Below are 11,968 nucleotides of genomic sequence, written 5' to 3'. Positions count from 1 at the left end.
GAAGGAGGAGGAGGAGGAGGAGGAGGAGAAGAAGAAGAAGAGGAAAGTTGAGTAGTTAGACAAAAAACTATACACAGAAATCCAATAGAGAAAGGATTAACGTAGGGTGGGGAGGTCAGGAGAACTATCCCCTTAAGTGTTATTATTTTTTGTCGGGGGCGAAAAGTGAGGGATGACTGGATCAGCGATGCTGTGAACACTCTAAACTGGTCCTACGTGTCGTGTGGAAGGTCTTCCACAGGTCCCTGCTGCTGGGTTACAGCACTGCCACTGTGTCTTTCATGGGCAACCACAAAGAGCAAGAGCGCCGGGCTGACAGGTACAGAGCAGCGTTATAATGTGGTAAGAGGACGCGAGTTCTGCAGGTGAACAGGTGAGAGTGTGAAGTTTTGCTCCATCTCTTGTACCTATTGTGCATATCAGACCTAGTCTTCTTTTATTTATTTACTTATTATTTATTTTTTGGTACTGGGGATCGAACTCGGGCCCTTGCATTTGCAAGGCAGGTGGCAGAACCACTGAGTCAAATCTCCAGGCCCAGACCTAGTCTTCTAATCTATGAGGCAATCTCTGATGATCAGACTCTTCTGATACTTGAACAACAATACAGGTAAAGACTTTAGCCCTGCACCTTCCAGACTGCTGACCAGCTCCAGACGCAGTCTTAAGTTCTCAGAGTTTGAGGCTCTTCCATTTATCTGCCTACCAGCATATTGATCCCTCCACCCTCATAAAAGCCTCAGATTAATCAGTTCCATAGCTTTTTTAGTTTAACCCATGAATGTCAACTTTGTTGTTTAGGCTGGATTTGAAGTTTCACCTTGGAAAATGCAGGTAAACAGTGCTTATAAATTACTCATTAGCAAAGAGTCACCTAAGAGGAGCTATCCGGGCTAGGAAAACAATACCTTTCCATTATTGAGACCACTTCATGGGCGATATTTTGTTATGGCAGCCTCAGCTGACCAAGATAAATTGTAAGCTTCAGGAGGGAATACTTTTGAGTATTTAGAAAAAGAAACAGCTGCATTCTGGTTCTGTTCTTACTGCATCCTAACAGTTCTCTGTGTATCATGGCTTTCAGATTGCAAAGGTTTTTCCCAGGGTTGGGCTTCAGATCAGCTGGCTTCCCAAAGCCTCTCATTTGCAACAGCTCCTTTAGTTCCCCTACTCTGCACAGCGACACAGTGTAACACTGTGTTAGTCAGGGGTTGGAAAGTGTAACACACTTGACCTCACCCAATCCACTTTCACTGAGAAGCAGTGAGTTAAGGGTGATGGTTTTCTTCATGACAGATAAATAACCCATGGTGTTCACTGGACAGTGAGTAGAGGCCAGAGTTCTTGGAAGGGAGAGGGAGTGTACAAGGAGTGAGTATAGGTATCCCAAGCAACAAGGTCACCTAGGTAACCTCCCTCATTTCTTCCAAGGCCAGATTCAAGCCCCAGTCCCTTGATATATGCCTCCCCCTGACCTGTGGCATCCTCCTTTGGATTTCTACATATTTGATTATCCACACCATTTGTTTCAATAAATCTTCCTAACACCCATTTATAGAAATACCTTCCAAGTCTCAGGCAAATGCTATCCTTTACATTGACAGAGTTTTGAGAAAGTAGGATGGAGCAGTGGCCGCGCATGAAAAATAACATTCCTAAAATGGGCACAGTGGTTCACACCTGTTGTGCCAGCACTCTAGGAGGCTGTGGCAGGAGGATCACAAGTTCAAGCCCAGCCAGGGCAACTTAGTGATTTAGCAAGACCATACATATATATATAAAAGGCCTGGGGATGTAGCTCAGCGTGAAGGTCTTGGGTTCAATCCCCATGGCTGAAACAAACACAAAAACCAACAACCCCCTCACCCCGAAGTTCTCAGATAGCCCTGTGCTGAGCTAACAGTAGACACTTAGCTTAAGTGGCCAGAACTGAGCGACACTTACTCCGAGGGCCCCGCCGGGAAGGTACACTGAGGAGCTGAGTCTCGGGCTCTTCCTGCCCCGGCTTCTGCTGCGAGCCGCCGGGGGCTTTTTCCGACACCATCTCCTCAGGGGCAGCTGTTGGCAGCTGTGAACAGAAGATCAAGGGTTCAGAGGTACCCAGGGCTTAAGGGGGCTTAGTTCCTCCCTGGAAACAAAATTGGAGACCTGGGCAACCGTGGTCCTTGTCACCCAAGTCACTGTGGACAGCCACACCCGACCCCACCCCAGGAAGTGGTGCCAGGCCTGAGTTTTTCTACGGGTTTTAAAAATAAAAGCACAGAGGGATTCCAAGATAAGATGGCCATTTTCACTTTCTGTAGGTACACTGTATAGAGCTCTGCAAGAAAAAAAAAGTCACAATCAAAGAATTCATTCCTAACTCCAGACAGACCGGAAACAGCTGTTAAAATGTCTCATCCATCCAGGGAATTTGTCATCCGGGCAGACACCGAGCCTACATTTTGCTGGCCTTACGAGTGGCCTCGTGTGTCTTCCTCACACTGTGAGAGGAGGACAAGCAGGAGAGAGGAGTGATGCCTTCTGGGTGAGACCAGCAAGTCACTGCCAAACTCTGGCTGTGGGCTTAGGGAAGTTTCTTAACTTCCGGCATCGCCTTTCCATCTGTAAAAAAGAAGCAGGTTTCCTCCGGGGAACACTGTGCAGGGCAGAGCCATTCTGACTGCAGGCGATGACAGGTGGGCCTGGGCATTTCAGCAAAGCCATCCCCAGGGATGGCGGCTGAAGCACGGGTTACGGGACAGTCCTGTACCTCCCGGCAGGTCGGAATATTCAATTCCCGTGCCCATCCCTGTGCAGTGTGGGGTTAGCTCACTACGCCGCTGTTTTTAGAGCTAAGAGTGCAGATCTTTTCATCTGCCCCCCTATTGTCCCCCGACCAAGTGTGCACAGCAGTGGGGCGACCCCAGGAAAGGGTTAAAGCTCTGGGCGCAGGTCAGCACCGCAGAGACCAGAGATTGGCTCTCCTCTGACGGCCAGGCAGCACCCGCCTCCTGAGCTCGGCTCTGCACAGCCTGGGCCCGCCGGCCTGCAGGACAGCAAGCAGGTCCTGCCCAGCGGAGGGTGCTGAGCCTGGAGGATTGGAAGAAGGCTTCGTTTGCGCTGGGCTCCCGGGCGCCCTTCCCTGTTCTCCTCCTCCTCACTCGGCTCCTGCAGCCCATCCCCAAGTCCCTGCTGGCCCAAGATGGCGCTCCCCTTCCCGCCCTCGTTCCAGCGCTGGCGTCCGATCAGGCCTGGCCACCCCTCCATCCACGTTCACCTCTTCCTTGCCTCCCTTCTCAGACACAGCAGCTCCTTAGCAGGGGCACAGAATTACCTTGAAAAGGTCTATCTGGTCCCGGCCTGAGAGGAACTCCTGCAGAGATGGGGGAGGGACGGAGCAGCACCGGGCCAGGGGTTGGCGGCTGGCTCTGGCTGCCCTGGAATTCGGGCCTGGAGTGAAGAGGGGGTTCCCTGGGATCTGTAACCCTGCACTGCCACCTACCGCCAGTTCTTAGTTATGGCCTGAGCGACAACACTAAAACACGCTTCGTCCATTCTTTGCAAACTTCAAGACAAACACTGGAGCTGGGAAGAGACTTAGAGACAAACGCTCCAAGTACAAACCACAGCCCTGCCACGAGGATCGTCCACCAGCCTGCACACAGGGTCCCACTGTATCCACGCGGTCCCCAGCGCAGCCGGAAGTTGGTGCCCACAGGAAGGATGCTCCCTGCTCCTGAGTCGGTGTCCTCCAGGGTGCAGGCGGGCTGCAGGTCACTGACACCGTCCACAGGCACAGCTTCCCTTCACTCCCTACCTGTTTCTTTCTTCGCTGTCTTTGAACCTTTGAGCTCTTCTTCCACCTTCCCTCGTCTGCCTCCTCGTCATTTTCAAGGAACTCCTTTGTTAAAAGGCAAAGGGAACAGGGGAGATAATCCGAAGAGCGGAAGTGGGGTATGACTTTTCCAGTGCTAGAATTAAAAACACCATGCTGACCTCGGGGCTTGCATCCGCTGACATCAAATGTGAGTCAAGGAAGGAACAGCACCATCTAAGTGGCCGTCATACAGGCTCTTCTCAAAATGAGAAGGCCTCGAAAGCCCGAACCCAAGTGAAACCGCTGTAGACATGAGATGGGAGCAACATCGTTGCAGTCTGCATTTATGCTTACAAGGCTTCTGAGCACTTACTGTGTTCCAGCTCTGGGGATTCAGGGAAAGGTGGAACACATTCCCCACACACAGTCAAAGAAAGGCAGCTACCAAGGGAACTACCAGGACAGACGGAGAGCCATAGCCCAGGACAGACGTCAGAATCACACTGGGGATGCCACAGGCGTCCTTCTTCCGAGCCTCACCAGCAGGTGAGGAAAATGAAACTGCAGCACAGGCTGAGTCACCAAGAGAATTTTACCACAGAGGAAAGTTTGGCAAATCTTTTTCAAATGGGAAAGTCGCAAAGGTCACTTTCTTTGCACGTTATACTTTTTAGCATTTTGGACACTAAACATTAGAGGTGAGATCTCAACAGTATTCAACCTCTAAAGGTTTTTTTTTTGTCCTCTAGTTTTCCAGATGGGGGCATGAACACCTCTGGAGTGTATGAGAAGTTACAAGATAAACATAGACCTTCTTCCTGGCAAACCAAATTCATTAGACCTCTTTTTCTAAAATTGTTGCTTTTTCTAAATATTTTGCTTTTATCCCAGAGCACAAAGCCCAGATCTTAATGATATTAAGGTTTCAAAGAAGTCACATGCAGGTTTCAGCGCCAGGCCCCAACTACAGCTCTGTCCCCTAGGCCTCTGGGTTTAGGCAGGCCAGAGGTTTCAGTTACGGAAGAGAGAGCTGAAGTCCACTGGAGCGTAGGTTTGGTGTGGCATTTTCCTGGTCTTTGGGAACTCTCTCCTCCCTCAGAGACCACCAGATAGAGCATCCTTAGCTCAGGGATTTACCAATTTAATTACAAGATGATGGTAATATGGAGTTGTGCACGGATGGTTCTTCATACAACTCTGGTTTTGTTGGCTTATGATGGATGTGTGAGAAATCTAGGCCATATTTTCCTTTCCAATAACATTTCATCTTTGATCACTGGAAAACTGTCTAGTAAAACTTGCAATAAGATGGACTAGGAGCTCCATGTGGCACTGGATTTTGGGCACCATGGAATCCCCAGGGACTAGAGACACAGAAAATATTTGCTTCATGCATCAGCAGGCAGATATAGATCTGTGTGGCTTGCAGGTACTGGGTATCATGCTTAGAGTGGAGCTGCATGGTTTTCATCATGTGTTCCTGAGGGTTTTGGAAGCCTTACATTGGAAACAGTGTGGTTTCTCTCTCTGGTCTTAAACCAGTGAGCCCTTAAGCCCAGGGAGAAGCAAGGATTGAGAGGAGCAAACACTCTCTCTGCCAAATCCGAGCTGGTTTCCCTCTTGTGGTCTGCGTGGGGCTTTAGTGAGTTTGTGCTTCACTAGTCAGAAATCGCCAGGGTAGGGGACAGATGGTTTTATTAGCAAGTGTAATCAATGTAGTCTGCAATTGTGACCATCCTGAACTTTGTAAGAAAGCATCGCGGTGCAGACAGAGGCGGGCCCAGGAGCAGGTGGTGAGTCAGAGCCGCTGAGTGGTGCAATTCAGTTCCCGAGCATTGGTGGAAAAGACAGATGAGGCCCCTGTGGGGCTGCACCACCCCTGACCACCCACCTCGCCTTCTCTGCCATGTGCCTGAAGGCACAGAAACTGAAGTTGGCAGGAGGGTGCCTCCATGCAACCTAACTTAGTTCTGAAGTAACTGAAAGCCTAACTCAGGAGCATACATTGTAGCAAACAAGCAAGACTCAGAATCACAGGGGCTCCTTCAATCACAGGCTGCAGCCAAGCAAGCTGTTGCCATTCCTCAGTTCCATTTCCCATCTTTAGCGGCTGCCTGGCCACAGGCGGAGTGGAGCTCCCTGAACCTCTGCTGGTTCTGAGCCTGACTCAGAAAGTGTCCTTGGTTCAACTAAGCGCTGTTCAATTTAATCCAACAGGCTTTTAAAAAGCATATGCGATTCAGGTTTGTCGTTGGCCTTGACTTTCTCAGGAAGAAATACATCCCGAGGGGGCTTCGAAACAAACACTTACCTCTGTAATTATTTGTACTTTCTCTTCCCTGGTGTTCATTTTGCTTCTGACAGAACCCTAAGAAAGAGCAATGAAGAAGTCAGGCATTTTGAAAGTGACGAAGTATCGTTCTCCTTCCATTAACAAGGAGGAAGCTGACCTTCACAGTCGTCCAAGTGTCTGAGCTGAGAAGGCTGTGTTCACAGGAACCCAGTGCCTGCTGACTGGGTGGAAGCAAGCACTGGAGGAAAAGGAAGCGAGCCAGTGGCTTTGCTGTGCCATCTGTGGAGTCCACTCCCCAAGGACGGCTCCGTAGCTCTTCCCCTCCCCTTAACTCCTCCCCTCCTTTGTCCCCGCCTCACTCTTGACCCTGGCTTCACTCGGCATAGAGATGAGACCACAGAGAAACCCAAATCCCTCTCACCTCACCCACCGCCTCCTGAGTCCTGCCACCCGCTGGTTTCTCATTGCTTCTGAGTTAGGACATGATCGTTGTGGCGTCTATGTAGCTGTACCCTCAAAGCCTCATGTACTCATAGGCGGGGCTTTTGGGAACTAGCTGGATCATGGGTGTGGGACACTGGATCAAGATGTGCTACATGGAGTCATTTGCTGATTAGTTCAGCATAGCTCTGAGTGTGGGCGATGGGAAGGCCCACCCTAGGGAATGGGTGTCACCAACCCATAGACTGGTAGTCCGGATGGAATATAAGAGGACATGAAGGAAGGAAGGCTTGTACTCACTGCTACCGGTCTGCCACGCCATGGACTATTTTTCCTCTTCCATTCTCCGCGGCCACACAGCCTTGCCTTGGAGCCAGCTATCTATGGACTGAAACCTCTACAAACTGTGAGCCAAAATAAACCTTTCCGCCATTAACTTGCGGGTGTTGGATATTTTGTGGTAGCAAACTGAGAAAACTGACTAAGACATGAACCTTTCTTGAAGTCCAGACTCTCTGGCTTTTGAACGTCAAGCCTTACAACAGCATCCTCTTTGAATCTTTTATCTTTGGCCTTAACCCCAGTTTCACCATCAGTTTCCCTCATGCTGAGGCCTTTAGTCTTGAATTAGGTCACAGTGTCAGCAACCCAGGTGGCCTGCTGTGGGACTACTCAGCTCAAGTTGATTTCCTAACAAATCTATATCTATGTATCATATGGCTTCACCTCTTTGGAGGACCCTGAAAAACACAACACATAATCCTTTGAAATCCTGCAAGATTTGGCTTCAAACTGTACTTAGGACACAATCTCTTCTATAGGAGGACCTTCACTATTAACAACCAAGAATCACCTTCTCCCATGCAGGTGACTGCAGGAAATCTTATTTTCTCAGAGAGGTCTTCCCCGACCATCACAAGGTAATGATAACTTCTCCTCTCCACCATCTTATTACCTTGCAGCGATCTCTTTTCCCATGGTGCTTACTGCCAATCAACATATGCACTTATTTGTTGGTGTCCGCCCATCACCATTAGACTATAGCTATAAGAGAGCAGGAACAGAACTTTGTTCACTGTTTACCACTGAGCCACAGACTATGGCACGCAATAGACACTTAACATATACTTGTCAATGAATAATCAAGTTACTACTCCTTGGCAGTGTCCTCATGGCTGTGTTCTGGGAACCTGCTAAAGCTTTTTATCCTCTCTAGGTTGATGTGAAAATGAAATGATCTGATGTATGGAGAAATACCAGGCGCAGGGTTGGTGCTGCCTAAGCCCTTCCTGATATGGGATCCAGATTTTAGCTGGAAGACTAAACTTGCCCTTTTGTAGGGAGCCCACTGCCACAGTGACAACATTATTCCAATCATGGGGGAAGAGCCCTTCCTTAGGCTTCTCCTCCCCACACAGTTCCAACATCTGCTTTTGGGGGGACACACTTGAATCATAGCACATAGTATGCATCAGGGCCACACGGAAGGACGAATGTCACTTTTTAAACAGCTCATCTGAGGTGTTCCACGTTTCCTTGACCCTCCTGGGAAATTAGCATGCTAAAGGGAAAGAAAGCATCAGAAAGCCCATTGTGACCCACAACAGACCTCGAAAGGTACAGCAGGTAGAAGAAGCAAAAAGGTGAAAGCTAACCTGGAAATAAAGAGAACAGAAGAGGAGGGGAGGGGAGAGGAGAGGAGAGAGGAGAGGAGAGAGAGAGCTGTGGGAGCCCGCTGGCATTTGACATTGGAAAAGTAACTTCTTCTACCATTGAGGCATTGACACAATCTATGACTCTATCTGGCTTTTCTAAAACAAGGGTCTCAGCTAGCAGATGAGATTGACCTGGAACTCACTGTGTAATCCAGCCTGGTTTTATGGGATTACAGGCGTGCACCACAACACCCGGCTCAAGGACTTTGTTAAATTTGTCCTTGTGATAGGAGGAACTCAGATAGCCAAAGACCTGATCTCCTTCCTAATAGTTGCTTGGTGCTTCCTGTTGGCCTGCCTTTAAAAGGAGCTGTTTCTGTGAAATAAATCGGACCTCTTGTCTCCACACTATTGAGTGTGCTGTCCTTTCTCAATCCTCACTCCCCAACTCAGGTACTTTCGTGTTGTGACGGCTGGGCCGCCACAGGGAGCCAGGGAGAGTTAAGGATGAAAGTCTCAAAGACCTGAAAGTTCTCCAATAAACAACTCTGGGCAATACAGACTAGAAGAAAAGAACTGAAATATTTTAGTAAGTAAAAATGTTTCTCTATAAACTAAAAAGTCTTACATACAAGGACGAAATAGAAGTAGGAAATGACAAAGGTAACAGACTTGGTTTTTTCCTCCTCATTCTTTTTCTGATCATCTCCTTTGAATGAATTTCTAAGGAAATCAGATGACACCAGAATTCATTTTTTTATGAACACTGTAGCTAAGAAAAGATAAATCAGTCCTACTTCACTTTAATATGCCCCCTGTCACCATCATCTTCATTGGGCACTTGTTAATCTATTCCTATTGGCAACCCCAAAATAAGAGCTGTGATTTACTGCAAGCCTATTCTGTGCTACCTTTCGATATACATTCTCTTTATCCCTCACATTGTCACTTCTAGCTCAGCAGTGTGTGCACCGATTTATTTACAAGGAAATGGAGACTCTGACAGGTCATATGATTTGCCCAAGGTTATAGTTATTAACACGCACATTCAGATTCTGACCTCGACTGTGATTCTAAAGCCCCCCACAGTCCCTCAGCACCTTCACTGTTTATTCCTGTTCTTGCAGGGTTATCAGCAACACTTCTTCCCTAGACTGTTCTGGAAGTGTTTACAACTGGAATCTGGGAAGCATCGTACAAGTAGGAAAGGTCTTAGGCTGTGTGAGGTCAGTGATTTATTTTACTCAGTGTAGAAATCTAATTTCAGGGAAAGTAGTGATACCTTCCTCTGAACAAGAGGTTCCTCCTGAATCACAGCCGTCTGGCTGTACACTGAGGAAACCCACGGTGTGTAGCGGAAAGGAATGGAGGCAGAGGAAAGGGGTGGCATTGTATGCAGTGTCGTTCATGGCACAGAATTACAGTGAAACCATGTATTTCTAGAAATAATGAGGACTTGGTAAAAAATTGTATAGACCTAGGTTCAAATTCCAGCTTTACTTATCTGACGAGTGATCCTGGAGCAACGCCTCCACTTCTCTGGGAACATTTCTCCGTGAAATCATGATCCCTCTGCCTACTTTGAAGGGTGATTCATTTACAGAGGCTCCATGACACAAAATGCATAGTAAAATGCCTCGCATGGACCAGGTTCTCTGTATTGGCAGGGCTCAGTACCAAGAGCAAGCCTGGTGCGGTGGTGTCTGCGTGCAGTCTCAGCACTCTGAGAGACTGAGGCGGAAGGATCTCCAGTTTAACCCCGAGCCTGGGGAATTTAGCAAGACTCAAACGAAGCGATAAAAAGGGGTGGGGATGTAGCTCAGCAGGAGGGTCCTGCAGTCAATCCCAGTGACAGACGGACAGACAGACAGACACACACACACACACACACACACACACGGTGATGGTAGACAGAATGTGAAAGAAAGGGCTGAGGAGGGAAAATAATTAGGGGGACAAAGAGGAGTCATAAGAAAGCCTGGTGGGACATTCAAGCCCCCTCTCCTCTCTTTAGTTCTCATCTTCAACACCACCCCATCCCCACCCGCCTCCTCCAGCCCCACCCAGAGCACTTGCTTTTCTACTTCCTCTGTGAGTGCTTCTGAAACCCCCCACCTTCTACCCCTTTGCATGTCCCCGCTCCACTCTGAGGGCACGTTTCTGTGAGTCGCAGAAACCTTAGCAGGTACTAACATGTTCTCTCCACGCATATTGCCTAATTCTATGAGTTTTCCAGCCAGCTTTCCTTAGTAGGAGGCCAGCCACAGAGAGCTCTGGAGAGCTCTTGGATCAGATGTACATAATTTACATGGCCCTGGATATAAAGCCAGAGTTGCACTGTGCTGTGTGGCATGGAGCCAATGCATTTACAGGACAGAGTTAACTGTTGGGCGCCCCTTTCTGGAAGGGGCCCTGCTGTCCTCCGAGGGCGGAGACCTTTTTATAAATCTCTTGTGGCACATAGCTCACGGTGCTGTTGTGATTAGATTATGGGTCTGTAGTCCCAGCAAACCCATTTCTGACCTGCTCTAATTCATTTTTGCCTACTCTAAGTAGAAGCACACAGTCGGATGCATCGTTGATGCTCCATAAATGAGCTCTAGATGTTTCATTCTGGCACTGAATTTATCCGCAGAAAGGTTTATATAAAAATGCAATCATGGACATTTATTTCCCACTTGAGTTTGTTTTTCACAGCACCTCCTTCCAAAGAAGGGGAACAATCTGTCTGAACCGAGGTCTTTGGGAAGAACCCACCCTCAGTCCTGGGCTCAGGAGCCCTTTCTCTCTCCAATGCCAAGAAAAGTGAAATTTGCAGTAAGTCCTAGTTCTGCCCTTGAACCAGTTCGAACTAAAAGGCTCAGAGATCCAACAGGCAGGAAATATTTCACAGAGAATCGGTAGCAGAGGATTTCCGCTGGGGAATGGTGGCAAACCGGATTTGCATTTCCTGCCAGGCAGACACAGCTCAAATCAAAGCCGCCCTGTGTGCAATGCTCTATATTTTCATTTCAGGGGATAAAAATGCGAACAGCGAGCCTCTCCACTTCCACGATCTGCCGACCCAGAGAGAGGCAGAACTCCACATCAGTAGGTGGAAACAGGAAACCACTGGGTCCCCTTAAGAACAGACACTTGACCTTAAGGAACTTTACAGCGAGCACTTCGAGCACTTCGTAGATTCCGCTTGTTTTCTGGGGTGGAAGGGGAGAGGCCAGAGACGAGGTGGGTTGTGCTGTTGAATCTTCTAAGACTCCAAAGGGAAGGGCTGAGTGGAGGGGAGGTCCAGGCTGGGCTGCTCCCTAGGAAGCCTCAGCAGCCAAGTCTCAGGACAAAAACAACAGCTTAGCAACCGGTTCCTCTGGGGAGGTCACTTGAAGCTTTTTTTTTTTCTTTTAAAGTGACAGTTTACTTCTAGTCATGGATCCACGTGTGCTGGGCGTGCCGCGGAGCACAGCCTACAGAAGGACCAAGAGAATTCAGCTTCGCGATTTAGAACCCTAAAAGACAGTTGCTAGACAGTGAAGCTGTCTAATTGAGCAGCGGCAGTCTTTCTGGGGTTGCCCGGGGCCCTTGTGAATGCCCGTGTTTTCCATCTAGACATGGAAAGACGGAGTGCACAAGTTTAATCCCTGCTCCTTCTCCGAATCCCACTACGGTTACTGAAAGGGAACGTACATGTTAGGGTTCAGAAAAGCAAAGGAAATGGGAGAAGAGGCAAAGCAGATGGAAAAGTAAGTGAGGCGAGCAGACTGTGGGAAGCCGCACCCTCAGTACACT

At 48.5% G+C, this 11,968-nt stretch overlaps 1 protein-coding gene across 3 annotated transcripts in view; it reads right to left on the bottom strand.

The window, feature by feature from the left end:
* Positions 1-11,562, bottom strand: part of Cc2d2a (coiled-coil and C2 domain containing 2A) — a 111,073-nt gene extending 99,511 nt beyond the window's left edge. The window contains exons 1-4 of one of the 3 annotated variants that reach the window (XM_010641862.3): positions 11,329-11,562; positions 6,111-6,167; positions 3,800-3,883; positions 1,945-2,068 (exon numbers count right to left, since the gene is read on the bottom strand). In XM_010641862.3, the coding sequence (XP_010640164.1) occupies positions 1,945-2,068; positions 3,800-3,883; positions 6,111-6,149 (247 nt within the window). In that variant the 5' untranslated portion in view covers positions 6,150-6,167; positions 11,329-11,562. Of the gene's footprint in view, positions 1-1,944; positions 2,069-3,316; positions 3,778-3,799; positions 3,884-6,110; positions 6,168-6,249; positions 6,568-11,328 lie in introns of those variants that run through there. The other 2 variants (XM_010641863.3, XM_010641864.3) reach the window with 2 other exon arrangements.
* Positions 11,563-11,968: the final 406 nt, after the last annotated feature.

The sequence above is a fragment of the Fukomys damarensis genome, unplaced genomic scaffold (genome assembly GCF_012274545.1).
Source record: "Fukomys damarensis isolate Sample0158 unplaced genomic scaffold, DMR_v1.0_HiC HiC_scaffold_35, whole genome shotgun sequence".
Lineage (NCBI taxonomy): Eukaryota > Metazoa > Chordata > Mammalia > Rodentia > Bathyergidae > Fukomys > Fukomys damarensis.
Note: the sequence above shows the minus strand (reverse complement) of the source record. Positions and strands in the feature narration are given on the sequence as shown.